At 33.9% G+C, this 20,264-nt stretch overlaps 1 protein-coding gene across 1 annotated transcript; it reads left to right on the top strand.

Annotated features, from left to right (window-relative positions):
- The first annotated feature begins 1,121 nt into the window (after window positions 1-1,121).
- LOC123679321 (folate-like transporter 3) lies at window positions 1,122-14,443 on the top strand. Its single transcript, XM_045616873.1, has 3 exons — window positions 1,122-1,528; window positions 5,253-5,457; window positions 13,629-14,443. Exons 1-3 carry the CDS (start codon window positions 1,223-1,225, stop codon window positions 14,363-14,365), a joined length of 1,248 nt encoding a protein of 415 aa, XP_045472829.1. The 5' UTR covers window positions 1,122-1,222; the 3' UTR covers window positions 14,366-14,443.
- Window positions 14,444-20,264: the final 5,821 nt, after the last annotated feature.

Consider the following 20,264-nt stretch of genomic DNA (forward strand, 5'->3'; position numbering starts at 1 on the left):
CTTTTAGAAAATGTATGTACACGGTGTTTTTCAAGATGTAACATAAAAAATATAATTTTCTCAGTCCGGACCGAATAAAACCTATATTTTTTGAATGAATATTGGCGAATGCCTTTAACTCACTTCCGGAAATTTTCATGGAAATCTATAAAGACGTTTAATGGATCAACATTATCAACGAATATTCAGAGATTCACAGGTCCCCGGCGGTGTGTTTATTTTGTGAATTGAAATTTATCCGATATTCAATGGTTCATAAAATATTGATACGAAGTGCGCCAATATAGGCTCGTTTGATAGGGTTTTTGTTTTTGATGTCGTTTTGAGGAGAAATACGCTTTTTGATAATTTGTTTTACAACATTTTATATGAAAAATATAATTTTTTCTGTTCGAACCTAAGTTTTTGATAAGTCACTGAAAGTAAATATTGGTCTTCGTTCTACACTTATTTCTTGAAATTTTCATGAAAATCCATGAAGGCGTTCAAGAGTTATTCCGAAAGTTTTCGATCAATTACATAAAACAGCCTGTATATCTTGAATTAACATACATATTTAATTAGAATAATTTTTCAGACTTCCCAGAATGTACTTCATATGTATTGAATGCCTGTAGAGTTATACGTTGAACACTGTTAATCAAAATTCTTAAAATTTTTTTTGTTTTCCTAGATATCAAGTTGAATTTCTTGAATGCGAAATTGTCAAGCAACAATTAATAGAGAAATTTTGCCGGCAAATTTTATCTTAGTAGAATTCAGTGGCGGATCTAGGGGGTAATTAAGTATAATATGTATATTCATGAATATTTAAAGAAAATATAGTGCTGAAGGTAACCAAAAAAGAATATTATTGCAAATACTCAATATAAAAGGCATATTCTGTAGGTACCTAATAAAATAGGATTGTTTAAATTTTACGTCGAATAAGATCATCCATTTTGATTCGGCAAATTTATTAATACACTCAAATTTGAAAATTGAAAAATCTTCTGAAAGAGATAACTTTATCTCTTCCAGACGATGCATCGTAATATGCTCCTGGGGATTCACAACATAGTACTTATTACCCAATAAAACGCCAACTCTGATAATAATTGATAAATAAAATATAATAATAAGGACAATGTTTGTAGATTTGAAGTGCTTCAAAACACCATTCACAAATTTTATGTGAAGTGTATGAAGCTTATCTAGTCAAATCCAGACCAGATTCACGAAAATGGAAAAATGGTTGAAGATCAGCTTGTTGTTGAGTTTGTTCGGGTTTTTCAAAGAGACTCGACCGTCCGAGCCTTATGTTTATGAATACCTTTCGGGAAATTGGACGAACATTTCTGGGGAAGATGTCAGTGAGGATGTTTTTACCGTTGGAACTTATGTTAGCACACCGCTGGTTGTTGTTGCGTTTCTGATAACTGACCTAATGCGATACAAACCTCTCATCATACTGTGTGGAGTTTTTGGGATTGTAGTATGGAGCATGTTGATTTGGACACCTACTCTTCTGATGATGCAGCTAATGGAAGTAAGGAAATCATTATGTCATATGATCAAGTTTTTCACCAGAGACGGCAATATACAGGGTGATTCACCGGGATGGCCTATTAGACGTTTATGGAAAACTAATCATAATTTTGAGCTGAAAATTTGCATATTGGAGTTTGAGACAATGATCTTTCTCCCTAACATATTTTCAGATCTCTGCAACTTCCGGTTATACCGGAAACAGACTACTACTTCCTTTTTCAAATGGCACACCCAGTATATTATTGCATCATTAGATAGCTTTTTTGATGGCAATTTTGGCAATATGCTTGGTTAAAAATTCAACGGTTCATGAGTTATTAGGATTCTTATGAAAAAAAAAGTGGCGATGAGGACTCACATTTTTTTGAATATTTCAGCAGAAAAAGCTTTTTTCGGAAAATTTTTTTTCTTTTTCGATTAGTATTATGAGACTGTTTTCGGCTTGGATCAAAAATGTACAGGGTGTTTATAAGAGGATCATGAACTTGAACAACTCAAATTCATCAAAACTCAAGATTTTCAAATTAGAACCTAAATTTTTTATTATTTCAGTTGATTCTACGGGTTTACTTAAGCAAACCCTATACCTGAAATGAATACTCCAAGAGTTATCGGGGAAGAACTTCAAATGAGGAAAAACCGCTATTTATAACTGTGTTAATAACTGTCTGTTTCTTCCGGAAAACACAGAAAGAAACTAAAATTCGATGTTTGGATAACTAAATTTTACATTTCATGAATTTTAATTAATTTTTCGTTGGGATTGTTTTAAAATCCATAAACCAATACAATTTTCAATTACGAATAATTCATTACAATTCTTGATATGTCAAATTTAGTTATGAAAAATCAAATTTTAGTTTCTTTCTGTGTTTTTCGGAAATCGCAGACTACTCCACACAGTTATAAATAGCGGTTTTTCCTCATTTAAAGTTCTTCCTCGATAACTCTTAAAGTATTCATTTTAGGTATAGGGTTTGCTTAAGTAACCCCCGCTATTTTTGGACGTAGTATCGACTGAAATAATAAAAAATATAGGTTCTAATTTGAAAATCTTCAGTTTTGATGAATTTGAGTTATCCAAGTTCATGATCCTCTTATAAACACCCTGTACATTTTTGGCTCAAACCACAAACAGTCTTATAATACTACGCATTTGCGGAATCGAAAAAGAAAAAAAAATTTTTGGAAGAAGCTCTTTCTGCGGTAATATTAAAAAAAAATGTGAGTCCTCATCGCCACCATTTTTTTCATGAGAATCTCAATAACTCATGAACCGTTGAGTTTTTCCCAAGTTATGGCACATTGCCGAAATTGCTATCAAAAAAGATATCTAATGATGCAATAATATACTGAGTGTACCATTTGAAATAATGAAGTAGAAGTCTGTTTCCGGTATAATGGGAAGTTGTAGAGATCTGAAAATATTTTAGGGAGAAAGATCATTGTCTGAAACCCCGATATGCAAATTTTCAGCTCAAAATTATGATTAGTTTTCCATAAACGTCTAATAGGCCATCCCGGTGAATCACCCTGTATTTGAAAAGGAGGTATCGTTTTGCTTGGTAAAAAAGTTTAATTGATCAATTAGGAAAACATCCAGAAATAAAGAGTTTATTTCTAGAGAAATCAATGGATGTTTTTTCATTTTAAAGAGGAAGGTATGACATTAACGATGGAAAATGATAAGTGTTAAATGGCTGCCACGGCTACAGTTGCAGCACCATTTCCTTTTCATTAAATTTTCCATGACCAATTCGTACATTTACAGTTGTGTGTCCCCGATAACTTCACGAATTCCATCTTCAAGCTCTTGATTCAAGTATGGAGCATTAGCATATAATTAATATTTCATGAGGCCCCAAAGTTGTTAAATCACAAGATCTCAGTGGCCAATTGTGATTATCTCATCGAAAAATAACACGGCCAGGAAACGTTTCTTGCAAAATTGAGATTGTTTCGTTGCTTGTTTGGCACGTAGAGCCGTCTTGTTGAAGGTAAACGTCGTCCACATCAATGCCTTCCAATTCCGGCCATAAAAATTGTTATTTTTCAGCAAAGCACACGGTTTATATTCTGTACATAACTAATTTCTCCCAACTCCTCAAATTTTTCACCAGTTGCCGAGAAGTTGCTTCAGGACGGCTCAAAAGTGCTTTAGTTTTGCGAACCCTTACTGCAAAATTTTCACCAATTTGTAGTGCATTTTAACATGTTCAATTCGTTGTTGAAGTGTGTATCGTTCCATTTTTAATATTGGCCTAGTTTTAACTCTTCAAATACTAAAAGATGGAACCTTCAAAGGTGTGACTTGGTGCAGTCAGGAGCTTTTGAGCGCCCTTTCATCAATGTGCTTATTAGAGATCGTACAGAACTGTTGTAATATATGATAAGAGATTTGATTAATTTATTGCGAACTAATTATATTTTTCGAATTTTTGGCCAGAAATGGATCTCAAATGATGATGAAGAATCCGTATCCTAATTTGATTCTGTCCGTCCAACCAAACGTAAACACGATAACTCTCGAAGGAAAAACCTTAAAACTTAAAATCTGACAAGGTGTTCCGTAAATGTGGCCGTTCGAAAATTTGTTCGCCTGGCAATTCAAAAATTGAAAAACAATAGAGATAAAATGTTGTATTTGTAGGTAAGATAATAACTTCCGATCCTGTTAAGATTGTGCGTGCTAAATATCGCATTGATTCTATCATCAGAACCATAGAAAATTCTAGTAGAATATCGAGAGAGTGACCGTGTAGATGAAATTTTAAGTTTGATGCGAAATTTTATGTTAATCGCTTAATCAGGACCACAGAAAATTCAAGAATAATTTGGACGATAGACGGACTGATTTTTTCAATGGATTTTTGTATTCTATACATTCCGAAACGAAAGTAGAAAATTTCTGGGAGGGTTTCACATTTTTTTCGTCAAACAATTCAAACCATTGCAAATAATGAACCATAAAATCTGCCCGTCCGCCGTCCAGAGTTTTCTTTGGAAACTATAGGAGCTATTGCCATGAAATCCGTTGCTTTTCCGAAAAGATCGGAGAATGATTCGAGAGAACGATAAATGAATTTTAAAGATGGAAATGAATTTAAACAAAGTTTTTCAGAAAATTTATAACCAATAATTATGAAATTGAAAATTAAATATTGCTACGATGATACATTATTCAATATTTTTTTTACCACAAGTCCCTAAAGTTAAAAATCTGGAGTTATAAATTTTTAAAATTTTCATTCGATATTCTGAATAAAATACCCAGTTTTTGAATCCCACCACTGGATTTTCATTTAAAAGTGTTTGCATTGATAATTTCAAATTTTTTCCTCACGTGCCGTTATATTTTGAGTTGAAAAAGGAAATAATAAACGATTGTATAAAAGTTGCAGTTTTTGTTTTCTACACAATCCAAATTTAAAAACTTTAATATTGTAAAACACAAACCAGTAGGTATATATGTACGAACAATGAATATTAAATTATGAATATTTCCATTCAAATTTAAATCCTTTCTTTAAAAGTCAATTCGGATACAGTAAGTAGGCAGGTATCTACCTATTAATATTAGTTTCATTAGTTAAGGAGGAAATCATCTGCAAAACAGAGATTGTTTTCTCCGAACAAAATTCTATTGAAATATACACGGAAAAGACATTCAGTGCTTAGAAATGAATGTTATAGCGTCCACTTACTGAAACAATTTTTTTCAGGTTTTCTATGGAGCCTTTATTTCCTGCGACATAGCTTATTTCACATACATGTATGCGAAAGTAGATAAAGAACATTACCCACAGGTTACGTCAAATACACGTATGGCCTATCTTCTTGGACGATCGACTTCAGGGATTTTGGGGCAAGTTCTTTCAACATATGATATTATGGATTACAAGGAACTGAATTATATTACATTAGGAGGTAAGACACTATTGAGTAAAGCTAAACTTAAAGTAATAAGCTAATTCTTCATCAATGCAAATTCATCCAGTAATTTAATTCGAATATGGATGGAAACATTGAATCTTAAAACTGTGAGATTCTAAGGGATAATATAGGGTGTTCCTAGATTTGAGGTACAAAGGAAAATGAGAGATTCCTTGGATAATTTATAACGGGTGTTTTTTTTCGCGGTATATAACTTTAAGTTGGCATTACTGTTCAAGATGGCGACCGATTTAACAGCTGTCAAGTGATTTATTATCAGTTTGGTTTGGCAATTGATCATGAATAGACTCACGCCTGAACAACGCTTGCAAATAAGGCAATTTCATTTCGAAAATAATGGTTCTGTGCGGAATACGTATCGCGCACTACGTCCATTAGCGATGAAGCGCACTTCTGGTTGAATGGCTACGTCAACAAACAAAACTGCCGCATTTGGAGTGAAGCTAATCCTCTAGTGTATGTCGAAACACCGTTACATCCAGAAAAACTGACCTGTTGGTGCGCTTTATGGGCTGGTGGAATCATTGATCCGTATTTCTTCAAAAACGATGATGGCCAGAACGTTACAGTCAATGGTGATCGGTATAGAGCCATGATTACTAACTTTTTCATTCCTGAATTGAACAACCATGATGTCCAGGAGCTGTGGTTCCAATAAGACGGCGCAACATGTCACACAGCTCGTGCCACAATCGATTTATTGAAAGACACGTTTGGTGACCGCCTAATTTCACGTTTTGGACCTGTGAATTGGCCTCCAAGATCTTGTGATCTAACACCGCTAGACTACTTTCTGTGGGGCTATGTAAAGTCATTGGTCTATGCGGATAAGCCCCAAACCCTTGACCATTTGGAAGACAACATTCGCCGTGTTATTGCCGATATACGGCCACAAATGGTGGAAAAAGTCATCGGAAATTGGACGTCCAGATTGGACTACATCCGAGCCAGCCGTGGCGGTCATATGCCAGAAATCGTATTTAAAATGTAATGCCACAAGATTATCTTACGGATGAATAAAATTCATGTCAATCGAATAATCCATCGTTGTTTTATTGCAATTGAAAGTTCTATAGCTCTAAAAAAAAACACCCTTTATAAAAAAAGTTCCATGAAAATTAGCCCGCAAAAGCTTTGTTTTCAGGATACAGGGTGTTTCTTGTAGTCCTCCTTTTTTGTGATAATAATACCAGTTTATCGAATCTTGATTGATATTCGCTACAGATTGGGTACCAAAACTTATAATCAATTTATTTATCACAGCTTATTAACTGGACATTTATAATAATTTGGATTTTTCTGAGGATTAATAGAATTGGTAGCAGATACGACAAAACTACAAGAAACCAAAAAGTGTAGTACCTACTGGATCAAGGTTTTTTACATTTTTATAAACTACCAGTGGTCCACTGTTCCGGAAAAAATATCACTTTGTATATTTGCGTCCAAAATTAGCATATGAAAACTTTAGATTAGAATATCCATACCAAATTCAAGTTAAATATCTTGTGAAGGGAAGGTTCTATAAGAAAAATCAAACTTCGAAGCATCGAAAACAAAGCGTTTGCAGTTTATAGGATTTTGTTTTCTTAAAATGATCCCAAGAATCTATTATTTTTAATTATACCTCCAATTTAGGAACACTCTGTATTAACATTAAAAATATCTAGTAATTATTGGAATATTTTAAAAGTGCTGTCTACTGTTCGGCCAATTAGAAATAATTAGAATCAATTCTTCATAAGCAATGTTGCTAATTGTAGAAAAGTCATCATGACCTTGATGATTTTGTACTTGACACAAAACGGTGTTATTTCTAACAGGACAAAATGTTGCTAATTCACTATATGTATACAGAGTGGCCGGCACTACGTGACTACATACCTTCACAGGTATGAATAAGTACTTATATAAAGACGAGTCAGGAATGATTAATTTTTTTTTTCTTAGACGTCACTCTGAGGTGATATGTGCCTTTATAAATGGTACTCCTATAATTAAGATTTTTTGTGATAACTTCTGAAGGACTCAACCGAAATTTTTAATCAAATATATCTATTAAAATCCTCCAATGTGTTTTTTTATTGATTTGGCGAAAAAAAGGTATAGGTACTGTTTTCTAATTATTAGCATTTTTATGATTGAATATCAAATATTTTCTTCCGGTTTATTTCTTATCGCCTCACATTGAAAATTTATTTTTTCAATGAGTATTATTCATGAAAAAATATTTTGATATCCAATCATAAACATGCTTGTAACCCGAAAACAGTGCATTTTTCAATGTTGCACCAGTATATCTTTCATTTTGGTGAAATGATGATAAAAAAATAAGGAAACATATAGGATTCTTCAACAAAAAAGAAGTTTCTGAGCAGGAAGTGCTAGGGTCAGTCCGTCCCTGGCGATCTTGAGGAAAGTATTGTAAACAAATCATTACTGATAGTTGTTGATTCGGTTGAGTCGTTCGGAAGTCATCTTAAAAAACTGAATTATAGGAGGCACATATCTCCCCGGGGGGGGGGCGTCATAGAAAAAAAAATTAAAGCATTCCTGGCTCGTATTTACAGGGTGTTTCACGAATGATCGTACAGGCTTTCAGGGCAGATAGGGGACATTTTGGTGAGTCTGAATCAGTGTTCAAAATATGTCCTAGCTATATATTCCTTTGAGAGATACAGGTTGTTCTATGTATTTTATCAAAAACTTTCAATCGGCATAACTTTTGAACGCCTTCATGGATCTTCATGAAAATTTGAGGGAATGAGTATAGGCCAATGCCTAATATTCCTTCAACTTTTCAATACCTTTCCTGTATTGAAAGATTCATCTATGCTTTCGTAATATGATGCAGCTTCGATAATTACTTCTTCATTAGATCCAAATTTCTTTCCAATTGAACAAGAGCCAAAATTGTCATTATCACATTACTATTCATAATGCATATTGAAGTTATACACAACTCTGATCATATGAAAACGAAGAAGCTATAGTGTACATGCATATCTACATACATTAATATTTATCAATAATGGAAGGTTGCACAAATTGAAATAACCTGAATAGATGTTATAACCTTGTGCATCATTGAAGGAGTTCCATGTCAAGGATTGTCTTCCAATAATAGAAAAATTTCAATCAATTGTATTTCATGTGTAGGTGTTGAAATGCTTTGATCATATCCGTGTTATCGAGATTACGGATTATCATTCGAAAATGATTAGTGATATTACAAGATGCGTCCAAAAAGTAGAATTATTCGATTTGAAAATGGAATCAAGCGAAAAGCAATGACACTAAATAAGGGGCTTTTGAGCGCTCGTTCGTTCGTGCGCCAGTTGCACCCTTGAAGAATTGTAAAAACCGCAATTGACCATATTCACCGTCGCCATATACCAACTACCCAGTGTTCCCAACGAAGAAATATTGAGTTTACTAGAAAAATTCCACAATATAAAGTTTGTAAGTGAAGTTTATGTGTACCTTTTCTGGCTGCTACGCCAGATAGTCTTGTTTGGGACAATATTTCGCAAAAATTTCACCTTTTGGAAATAAAAACATCAGTGAAAGGTGGTTTTATGAACAAATTAACTGTGGCCGAGTTTATAAATGAAGGCTTCGCTCCATTTTTGGAAATAGTCAGTGAAAGAATAATCTCTATGGCTGATAGTATTTTTGATATTAGTGGTATTTTTTTAGTGAACTCAATATTTCTCCGTTCGGAACACTGGGTAGTTGGTATTGTCGCACAACAATATGGCGACGGTGAATATGGTCAATTGGGAAGTACACTCAGTGGCAGATTTCCTAGCGGGCTGAGTAGGATTATGCCTAGGGCGGTAAATTTCAAGTAGCGGCAAATTGAGCTTATTAATTTTTTATTTTCTAATGAGAGATAATTGTTATATTTATTTAAGGAGTTTCATTGACAAAATTATACCAAATTATAAACACTTTTAACATAATTTATCGGAATGAATTAGAATTGGTAATTCTAGAAGGATCCCGTGGCAAATAGAGATGTTACAGAGTCCGATAATTCGTAACTTCGTATTGAAATTATACTTCCGATTACAATTGACCATATTCACCGTCGCCATATTGTTGTACGACAGTACCAACTACCCAGTGTTCCCAACGGGGAAATATTGAGTTCACTAGAAAAATACCACTAATATCAAAAATACTATCAGCCATAGAGATTATTCTTTCACTGACTATTTCCAAAAATGGAGCGAAACCTTCATTTATAAACTCGGCCACAGTTAATTTGTTCATAAAAACCACCTTTCACTAATGTTTTTATTTCCAAAAGGTGAAATTTTTGAGAAATATTGTCCCAAACAAGCCTATCTGGCGTAGCAGCCAGAAAAGGTACACATAAACTTCACTTATAAACTTTATATTGTGGAATTTTTTTAGTAAACTCAATATTTCTTCATTGGGAACACTGGGTAGTTGGTATTGTCGCACAACAATATGGCGACGGTGAATATGGTCAATTACAATTCCTATTACAATTCCAATACTAAATACTATTCAGAATTCGGTTCTGACACTTTTGAATGGGAGTTCAAGAAAGTTAAGATACTGAATTAGTTACAAAGTCAGATCGATTTAGATAGACTAGCAAAGCAAGAAAGCAGAGGAGTTCTTGTCCCATGCTAAATTCTTTTGAAGAGATTACCACCACTCTAAGCTATAGCAATACTTGCATTTGATCGGTTATTCAACTAATAACCACACTGTTAAGTTAATATTACAAATAGAAAATAATAAATCAGACGTAAATGAAAAATTTGAAACCCTAATAAAATGTACCCTCGAGCAACTGAATTCAAGATTTAGAGACGTCACTTTGAACATGTTATTTGCAATAGCCACATATCTGGATCCTTGGTATTAAACAAAATTTTTCATCGAAGAGATTGAATAATTATAATAATTAAGGTTGAATCCAAAGAGATGAGTTTACTTGATGATGGAAATAAATCTGCAAATGAGGCAGAAAATATTAACGCTCCTGCAGCAAAACGGTCAAGGTTGGCTTCACCTGTAGCTTGTCAATCTAGCAATATTAATAACAGTGTCCAAAAAATTTTATCGCATATAATGTTAAATAGCGACGATGAATATGATAAAACCATATCAGACGAACATGCGGTTTTGGAAAAAGTTCTCTTATTGGAAGGACTATTAGATGAATACATTTTAGAAAAACTTATTTCTATCAGTCAATATCCATTATTATAGTGGAAAATACAAATACCTATGCTAGATTGACCGCCAATATTTGTCATGTCCACCAAATTCAGTCGCAAGCGGAAAACTATTCAGTGGGGCCAACTGTTAACTAAGAACTAAGGGCTCAGGTAAAATATAGAAGTACACGTGCGCCGCATAGAATTTCAATATTAACGAGTACCAGTTTCTATCATTTTATGTTCTTTATTCGTGTTTATCGATGAAAGTCTTAGGTGTATCTGAAAAAATTAAATTTAATTCTTTCACAATCAATATCAATGTCAAACATCAAAGTATAGAACAAATAAAAAGTAGATCGAGCACGTGCGCATGCCTTAACTAAGAACTAACAAGAGAGTGCATAAACGACACTGAATACTTAGGTTTAGTTCTTAGTTCGTAGTTCTTAGGTACGGTGCATAAATCCACCATATGAACTAAACCTAATGGTGGGTGTATGCACCATTCCTAAGAACTAAGGACTAAGAACTACGAACTAAGAACTAAACCTAAGTATTCAGTGCCGTTTATGCACTCTCTTGTGAGTTCTCAGTTAAGGCATGCGCACGTGCTAGAACTACTTTCTATTTGTTCTATTCTTTGATGTTTGACATTGATATTGATTGTGAAAGAATTAAATTTAATTTTTTCAGATCACCTAATACTTTTCATCGATAAACACGAATAACGGAACATAAAATGATAGAAACTGGTACTCGTTAATATTAAAAGTCTATGCGACGCACGCGCACTTCTATATTTCACCTGAGCCCTTAGTTTTTAGTTAAAAGTTGGCCTGCTAGTGTTAGTTCTTAGTTTCTTAGTAAACGTGCATAAACGCCCTCATTGATTTGTTAGCGTTCAAATCATAGTTCTTAGGTTTAGTCTTAGATCTTATGACTGGTGCATAAACCCACAATAAGAATTCAGTGGCGTTTATGCACTCTCTTGATAATTCTTAGTTAACGCACGCGCACGTGCTCGAACTACTTTCTATTTGTTCTATACTTTGATGTTTGACATTGATTGTGAAAAAATGAAATACAATTCTTTCAGATACACCTAATACTTTTCATCGATAAACACGAATAACGGAATATAAAATGATAGGAACTGGTACTCGTTAATATTGAAATTCTATGCGGCGCACGCGCACTTCTATATTTTACCTGAGCCCTTAGTTTTTAGTTAAAAGTTGGCCTGCTTGTGTTAGTTCTTAGTTTCTTAGTAAACGAGCAATAAACGCCCTCATTGATTTGTTAGCGTTCAATTCTTAGTTTTTAGGTTTAGTCTTAGTTCTTAGGACTGGTGCATAAACCCACCATAAGAATTCAGTGCCGTTTGTGCACTCTCTTGATAGTTCTCAGTTAACGCACGCGCACGTGCTCGAACTATTTTCTATTTGTTCTATACTTTGATGTTTGACATTGATATTGATTGTGAAAAAATGAAATACAATTTTTTCAGATACATCTAATACTTTTCATCGATAAACACGAATAACGGAACATAAAATGATAGAAACTGGTACTCGTTGATATTGAAATTCTATGCGGCGCACGCGCACTTCTGAATTTCACCTAAAAAAGTTAAAAAGTTAAAAGTTGGTCAACTTTCTAGTGCTAGTGTTAGTTCTTAGGTAGAGTGCATAAACGCCCTCAATGATTTGTTAGCGTTCAATTCTTAGTTCTTAGGTTTAGTCTTAGTTCTTAGGAATGGTGCATAAACCCACCATTAATCTATGATGACTCATTGCGAACTAGATTGGAAGAAGATTGGGAACCTTTAATCCATGAAGTAAAATCTGCTTCTTTTGAAGTCGCTATGTATAACTGTTTAAAACTGAATAAAATAGGTTTTTTCTGTAAATTCCACATTATTTCGAGTAATCAATCTAAAATATGATGCACTAATAAACTAGGTGTGCCATTTGAAATAAGGAAGTAGTAGTATGTTTCCGGTATAACCGGAAATTGTAGAGATATGAAAATATTTCAGGAGAACAATCATTGTCTCAGACTTCAGCATGCAAATGTTCAGCACAAAATTATGATTAGTTTTTCATGAACCTCTAATAAATTATCGCGGCGGCCGACGAATCACCCTGTAGAAAGGTCGAGGATGTATCTTACCACATCCATTTGGCAGTGTTTTTAGTTTGTATAGTAGTAATTCGAAAAAAAAAAATCATAGTTATTAGGTAAATCGATATTATTTCAAATAATAATTTATATAAATATAAAAATTTGACAACTTTGTGTCTATTCCTTCACAATGATATATCTTTATGTTATATTTGGTTCATTTTTGTCTTAGAATATAATTCCAATTCTGAAAATGACAAAACTAATAATCAAGCAAAAGAATATTTAAATAAATAAAACTGTACAAATTGAGTAAACGGTTAACAAATTGAATAACTAACTAAATTAACATAAAGACAGACTTACGTTTCGGAATTATTGTATTTAATAATACAATTTTTCATCATCAGTGCCTTATAGTTCAACAAAATTACTGAATTTACCAACTCACCACTTGTCAATCCACTTCACAAAAATTGCAATTGAGGAACATTTAAACTAACTAAACGTTACACGCTCTGTTAGTGTCAGTGTTCACTGACAGGAGAACTAAAATGGCGGTGTGTGACGTCATCACTAATAGACCGTACTGTCACAGTAATAGTTCCTATAATGTGGTACTGTTTATCTAGTAAGGATTCACAGAGCAATTACTTCAGTTATTCATAGATTTTTTTCTTGTTTTTCTTATGAAATACATATACAAATCGACATTTACAATTGAAAAGAAATTTATATGATATTATTATATTTTATATTGAATATCCTTCATCAAGTAGACTCATTAAAACTTTATAATAATTTATATTTTTTCAGCGATGATGTTTGCCACCATAACTTCTCTATTTCTCCCATCAGTACAGAACACGATATATTTCCACAGAGCTGATAATTCCGAAGAAAAATTGACGAAAGGCGAAAAAAACAAGGCAGCTTTCAAGCTTATGGGAACTTTCTTCAAGGAGTCGTATTCCAACAGTCTTGTCATCAAATGGTCGATTGTAAATGCGGTGTCTGCATGTGGATTTGGCCTAGTAGAGACATACAGCCAAACATTATGGAGCGAAATAAACAAAAAAGATAACATCACCCTTGGCAACGGCATCGTAATTTCCATATACACTTTGATAGGCGTGATTGGATCATTTTTCGCAGGATATTTCAAAATTGATTGGTCCAAAAGGAACATACTCCTTTTTGTAGCGTATTTTTCAATTTCTGGAGCACTGATCATTTATACTTCTCAAACGCATTACGTTTATGTTAGTTACGCCGTTTATGCGATATTTGGTGGTTTATATCAATTTATGACAACTGTTGCTTATTCGGAAATATGTCAGAGAATACCTCCAGATAGTTACGGCCTTATTTTGGGTATTAACACTTTCATCGCTCTGGTTCTACAGTCGTCCATTGTGTCTATTGTTATCAAAATATGCCATGCTCCTGTAAGACTTCAATATTTGATATTTGGCTCATGGCATATTTTCATTCTGGTTATGTTCGTTATTTATGAGATAGTATCTAGAATTATAACCAATAAACAGATATAGATGAAACAACTATCACTAACAATTTCAATTGAATTAATAGATTTTTGGTATTATATATTAAATTATTTGTTTATCTAATTTAATATTTATTAATATATACCTTGCTAAGAAGTCGAAAAAACTGAGAGACTCTTTCAGTAGAGATAGCGGAATCAGCTCAAGCAACTCTTCAACTCAGTCCTGCCTCTAATATTTATGAATTCAATTCAATTCAGATAATTCTCTTCAAACAATTTTTTATGATTTGAGATATTCTATGGAATAGGAAGGAATATTGAAACATTGTGTGGAATTTGTAATGATTTCAATTATAAAGGGTGTTTTTTTTAGAGCTATGGAACTTTAAATTGCAATAAAACAACGATGGATTATTCGATTGACATGAATTTTATTTATCCGCAAGATAATCTTGTGGCATTACATTTTAAATATGATTTCTGGCATATGACCGCCACGGCTGGCTCGGATGTAGTCCAATCTGGACGTCCAATTTCCGATGACTTTTTCCAACATTTGTGGCCGTATATCGGCAATAAGACGGCGAATGTTGTCTTCCAAATGGTCAAGGGTTTGTGGCTTATCTTCATAGACCAATGAATTTACATAGCCCCACAGAAAGTAGTCTAGCGGTGTTAAATCACAAGATCTAGGAGGCCAATTCACAGGTCCAAAACGTGAAATTAGGTGGTCACCAATCGTGTCTTTCAATTAATCGATTGTGGCACGAGCTGTGTGACATGTTGCGCCGTCTTGTTGGAACCACAGCTCCTGGACATCATGGTTGTTCAATTCAGGAATGAAAAAGTTAGTAATCATGGCTCTATACCGATCACCATTGACTGTAACGTTCTGGGCATCATCGTTTTTGAAGAAGTACGGACCAATGATTCCACCAGCCCATAAAGCGCACCAAACAGTCAGTTTTTCTGGATGTAACGGTGTTTCGACATACACTTGAGGATGAGCTGCACTCCAAATGCGGCAGTTTTGTTTGTTGACGTAGCCATTCAACCAGAAGTGCGCTTCATCGCTAAACAAAATTCGGTTATGAAAATCGGGAACAACGGCAATCTCATTTTGGGCCCATTCGACGAATCTACGCCTTACTTGATGATCGTTTGGCTTCAAGTCTTACACGAGTTGGATTTTGTGAGCACGCAAACCAAGATCCTTCCGCAAAATCTTCCATAAAGTGGATGGACACAGATCAAATTCCTGTGCTCGATGGGATAGACTCATTCGGGTCTTCCTTAACGCTCTACAGCAGCAATAGCTTCTTCTGTACGCACCGTACGGCGTCTCTGGGTATGCGAGTTATCAATAAGATAAACGTGGTTAATCGAATTAACTGCTCTGATGGACGATTTTGTCGATGATAAAATAGACGTACTGCGCGATACGTACGCACAGAACCATTATTTTCGAAATGAAATTGCACTATTTGCAAGCGTTGTTCAGGCGTGAGTATGTTCATGATGATTTGCCAAACTAAACTGAGAATAAATAACTTGACAGCTGTTAAATCAGTCGCCATCTTGAACAGTAATGCCAACTTAAAGTTATATACCTCGAAAAAAACACCCGTTAGTATATCCAAAGTCACTCGGAGGAACCAGAATATTTAGATTCTTCAAGGGTTGTCCAAGTTTCCAGAAATTCATTTGAGGACAGTGAATTTATTGCCTAAGAATACTTTCAAATCACCCCGGTATTTAGCAGATCGCGGTTTCCACTTCAAAGGGACATCTTTGGCCAAGCGTTCAAGTGACTCTGGAAATATTATACCTATGTTGTAGGACTCATTACATAACGTAAACAATGAAATTTTACGGGTTATAAGAAATAGTTTTCCAATAAGAGGTTTCATTTTGATGTTGAAAAAAAAGAGTATATTTTGAGAGAAATCCATGGATCTTTATTTTATTGTGAAGGGTAAAGTAATCCATTAACGTTTGAAAACTATGTCAGCTAAATAGCCATGGTTAGGGATTGATCAACCAATGTACGAGTAGTTTGATATTTTAATCAACTATTTGACTTGAAAATCAAGCTCGTGAAAAATTACATACTTGAGCTTGGCTTGATTTAAGATATTTATTGCTTGACTTGATATCGAGCTACTTGATATTACTTGAGCTTGATATGCACGCGTCGCACGGCATATATTTCTGCAATCTCGTGTGCGCTTATATAGAGTGAGTAAGGGGATTCCTCGAGCGCCGAGAGACTGAAGCATTCGCCAGTGTGACTTTATTAGTATTTTTCTGACATTTATATGAAATCTATTGGTGGATTTTGGTAGTTTCAGAAATCTGAAAGCTAGAGCCACATTCAAAATATAAGTTTTGAAAAACCATTCAAATCAATAAATGTTTTTATTCAATATAAAAAAGACTCGGAAAAAAATAATATTAGAAACAAGAAAAATATATAGAATTTATTCAAAAATTATTACACATCAACATTATCAACAATATTCTCAGTTATTTCTGAGCAACGTGCACGGTTTCGATTCTTCACATAGCTAACTTGCTATCAACTCAAATTTCAGTTTCACTATGAATTTCAACAATTTCAATGCGTTGTTGAAAAGTGTACCTATTCTTCCATTTTCAGCTCAGAGAAATAAACATAGATTGAGGGATTATATGTCATTTTCAGTAAGCAAATTTTGTCCCCAACATGAACTATCAAATTAGACAAGAAGCGAGCGGAAATGAAAACAAATCAGTGATACGATATTTCACTCAATTCGCGAGTTTATCCACAATGAATAACGCACTTCTTATGTCCCATGGTGATTCAAAGTTTCATATTAACTCAAAATATATTGAAATAATTATCTAAATATATCAGAAATTCAGAAAACAAACTTCAAGCACGCCGAACGACGTGAGACAACTGATGACACTAGGAGAGCAAAAGTTGCCAAACCTTGGATTACAGCAGGTAGATACAGAAAATAATAAATATTCTGCTTATTATAAATTCGAAAATCAGGTAAAATATAGGATTCGAAATATTCAAATTTGAATATTGAATCGGGAATCAATCAAGTGATAATTATATATATTTCATTCAATATAATATACATTCATAACGATATAGTGAAATTGTGGATTTGAAAATATATCACAATCCAACAACGTAATCTAACCATGTTGGGGACATGTAAAAATTGCGTATACTCCCTCTATCTATGTTTATTACTCTATGATTTTCAGTTATAGCGTAGGTTTTTTGTCAAATGTCAAAAGATGACAGCTGCTCAGATAGCGGGCTATTCAAACTGAAACTTTTTTTTGGAAAACCCTAAAGAAAGTGAACATTTGATTCCACGAGTGTTTTTGAGCACTTTTACCGGGTTTTTCACCAGAGAGGGCAACATATTGATAGCAACTTAATTTTTTCAAATGGAACACCCTGTATATTCTTCTATATCTGACTAGCTCTTTTTCTCCTTGTTTCGAATATATAACATATGTTTGGCCTTTCTCCCTTATTCTGAGTACCACAGAGTTTCAAATCCTAAGAACCACCTGGCAAGCTAAGTAATTGTTTTCAATTGGAGGGCTGCGATATTCAGAATGACCTTTTTTAGTTATCTCGTCGGCTACGATATAGTACATACCTTTGTCATTGGATAAAACTATTCATCGAATATGCACTACACAGAAGCGGAAAAATTTGAAATATTTTCGCTTTATGTGGAGAACAATAAAAATAAGTAAGGAGAGAATATATGGAGTTGGATCCAAATTATCCAATTCCAATTTATAATGAAAAACGTATGTCATATCGTTGCCAACGAGATAACTCAAAAAAGGGCATTTTGAGTTATCGCAGCCTTCCACTTGAAAATTGATTACTTTTGCCAGGTGGTTTTTAGAATTTGAAACTCTTTGGTACTCAGAATAAGAGATATAGGCCAAACATATGTTATATATTCGAAATCAGGGGAAAAAGAGCTAGTCAAATATAGAAAAATATAGGGTGTTCCATTTGAAAAAATGAAGTTGCTATGAATATGTTGCCCACTCTGTATATATTTCGTTTCGTGAAATTATTTTAAAAAACACTAGTCGATTTCGTGAAACTTTTGTAGAAAACATTTTTTTGTACCTCTTCTAGTAACAAAGTTAAAGGGGGGTTCAAATTATGGTGAAAAACCCGGTACATCTGTAAACATGATAAATCTTGAACGGAAAAACCTAGAAACTTAAATTTTTCATGGTAGGTTCATTAATGTGCAAAATCTGACTAGGGGTTCTGTCGATATGGCCGTTCGAAATTTTGTTTTCCAAAGTACTAAAAATTTTATTTCCAAACAAAAATTCGATTGAATTATGGAATTTCAAGTCTTCTATTCAAAATCTCTTGTTGATTGCGACTTTCAAACCAGAGATACCTATAAAATATTAAAATCAAACGAAACCATTAACAATAGTGGGTTGTGAAATAATTCACTCTAATAACAACAAACATTTCAGGATCATTCTTTCAGAATTGCAACGATATATCACATGTTTTTACGTCAATGGCATCGCCAGCTTTGGGTCCAATAAACGAAGAAAGAAGAAAGTAATGACCTTTATTTACTTAGAACTCTTATCAGTCACAACACGTAACATAGGAAATATCGGAATGAATTGAATTCCCAACATGATTCGACTTGGTAAGAGAAAGTGACTCGATTGGTACATCGATAACAAAAAATTCGTATGGTCCTGATTATTTTTCCCGGAATCGATCAAATTTTCAGGATGATTCTTGAATAAACGCGGATCCTCAATAAATAAAAAAATAGAAAATCGTTTGAGTATCTGGTAAATTGGTATATTTTTTCGCATGGTTATTTCTCAATGATTACTGACCATAAACTAGAAATTTGTTCGCTAAATAAGCTTATTGTCACAAGCCAAGCCTCTTCTTCAATTAACATACAGTCATGACTTACCAACTTTTACTTTTGTAGTCATCGTCATATTTAAAATTCTTGGGAATATGTTGACGATTAAGTCAACAATCAAGTATGTATACCGGGTTGGTAAATTTTGTGGAGAATCTAAAAACAGTTCATTAACATTCTTACAATTTTTTATCGAGTAATTTAATATTGTTCAGTTCATTATTATGGCCTTTGAAATCATTACCAGGTACTTTCTTCAATTTGCCTTTCGGAATGTGCGAAATTGATAGATAAATCTGCCAATGGTCTTTTCAACAAATAGGTATATAACAGATCAATTGAAAAGTCCCCGGTCTTCCAAAGTAAAACACATTTTTTTGTCAAAATTCGATTTTATTATTCAACATAGTTGCCTTCGAGGGCGATACAGCGATTAAAGCGATTTTCCAACTTTTCGATACCATTTTTGTAGTAGGATTTGTTTTTCGCTTCAAAAGAGGCCTCAGTTTCGGCGATTACTCCTACATATGCGCCAAATTTCTTTACAGCGAGCATTCTTTTGAGGTCTGAAAACAGGAAAAAGTCGCTGGGGGCCAGATCTGGCGAATACGGTGGATGCAGAAGCAATTGGAAGCCCAATTCATGCAATTTTGCCATTGTTTTCATTGATTTGTGACACGGCGCATGGTCTTGATGCAACAGCACCTTTTATTCTTCAAATGGGGCCGTTTTTCAACGATTTCATCCTTTAAATGATCCAATTACGCTAAATAATAACCACTGTTGATGGTCAGGCCCTTTTGGAGGTAATCAATGGATATAATACCTTGCGCATTCCAAAATACTGATGCCATAACCTTGCCAGCTGACTGTTGTGTTTTTCCTCGCTTTGGATAACAGCTTTTCTCAAAACGCAACAAAACCAATTTTATAATTTTCTTTCATGTCATATGAGTTTATTTTAGTTTTATTGCTAGTTAATGTCACTTT

Source organism: Harmonia axyridis, chromosome 4 (genome assembly GCF_914767665.1).
Source record: "Harmonia axyridis chromosome 4, icHarAxyr1.1, whole genome shotgun sequence".
Taxonomy (NCBI): Eukaryota; Metazoa; Arthropoda; class Insecta; order Coleoptera; family Coccinellidae; genus Harmonia; species Harmonia axyridis.

Bases quoted from the DNA above. Each gene is read 5' to 3' on its own strand.
- LOC123679321 (XM_045616873.1), top strand. From the start codon at position 1,223: ATGGAAAAATGGTTGAAGATCAGCTTGTTGTTGAGTTTGTTCGGGTTT. The intron at 1,529-5,252 runs GTAAGGAAATCA...AATTTTTTTCAG, and splicing joins TGATGATGCAGCTAATGGAA to GTTTTCTATGGAGCCTTTAT. The intron at 5,458-13,628 runs GTAAGACACTAT...ATATTTTTTCAG, and splicing joins GAATTATATTACATTAGGAG to CGATGATGTTTGCCACCATA.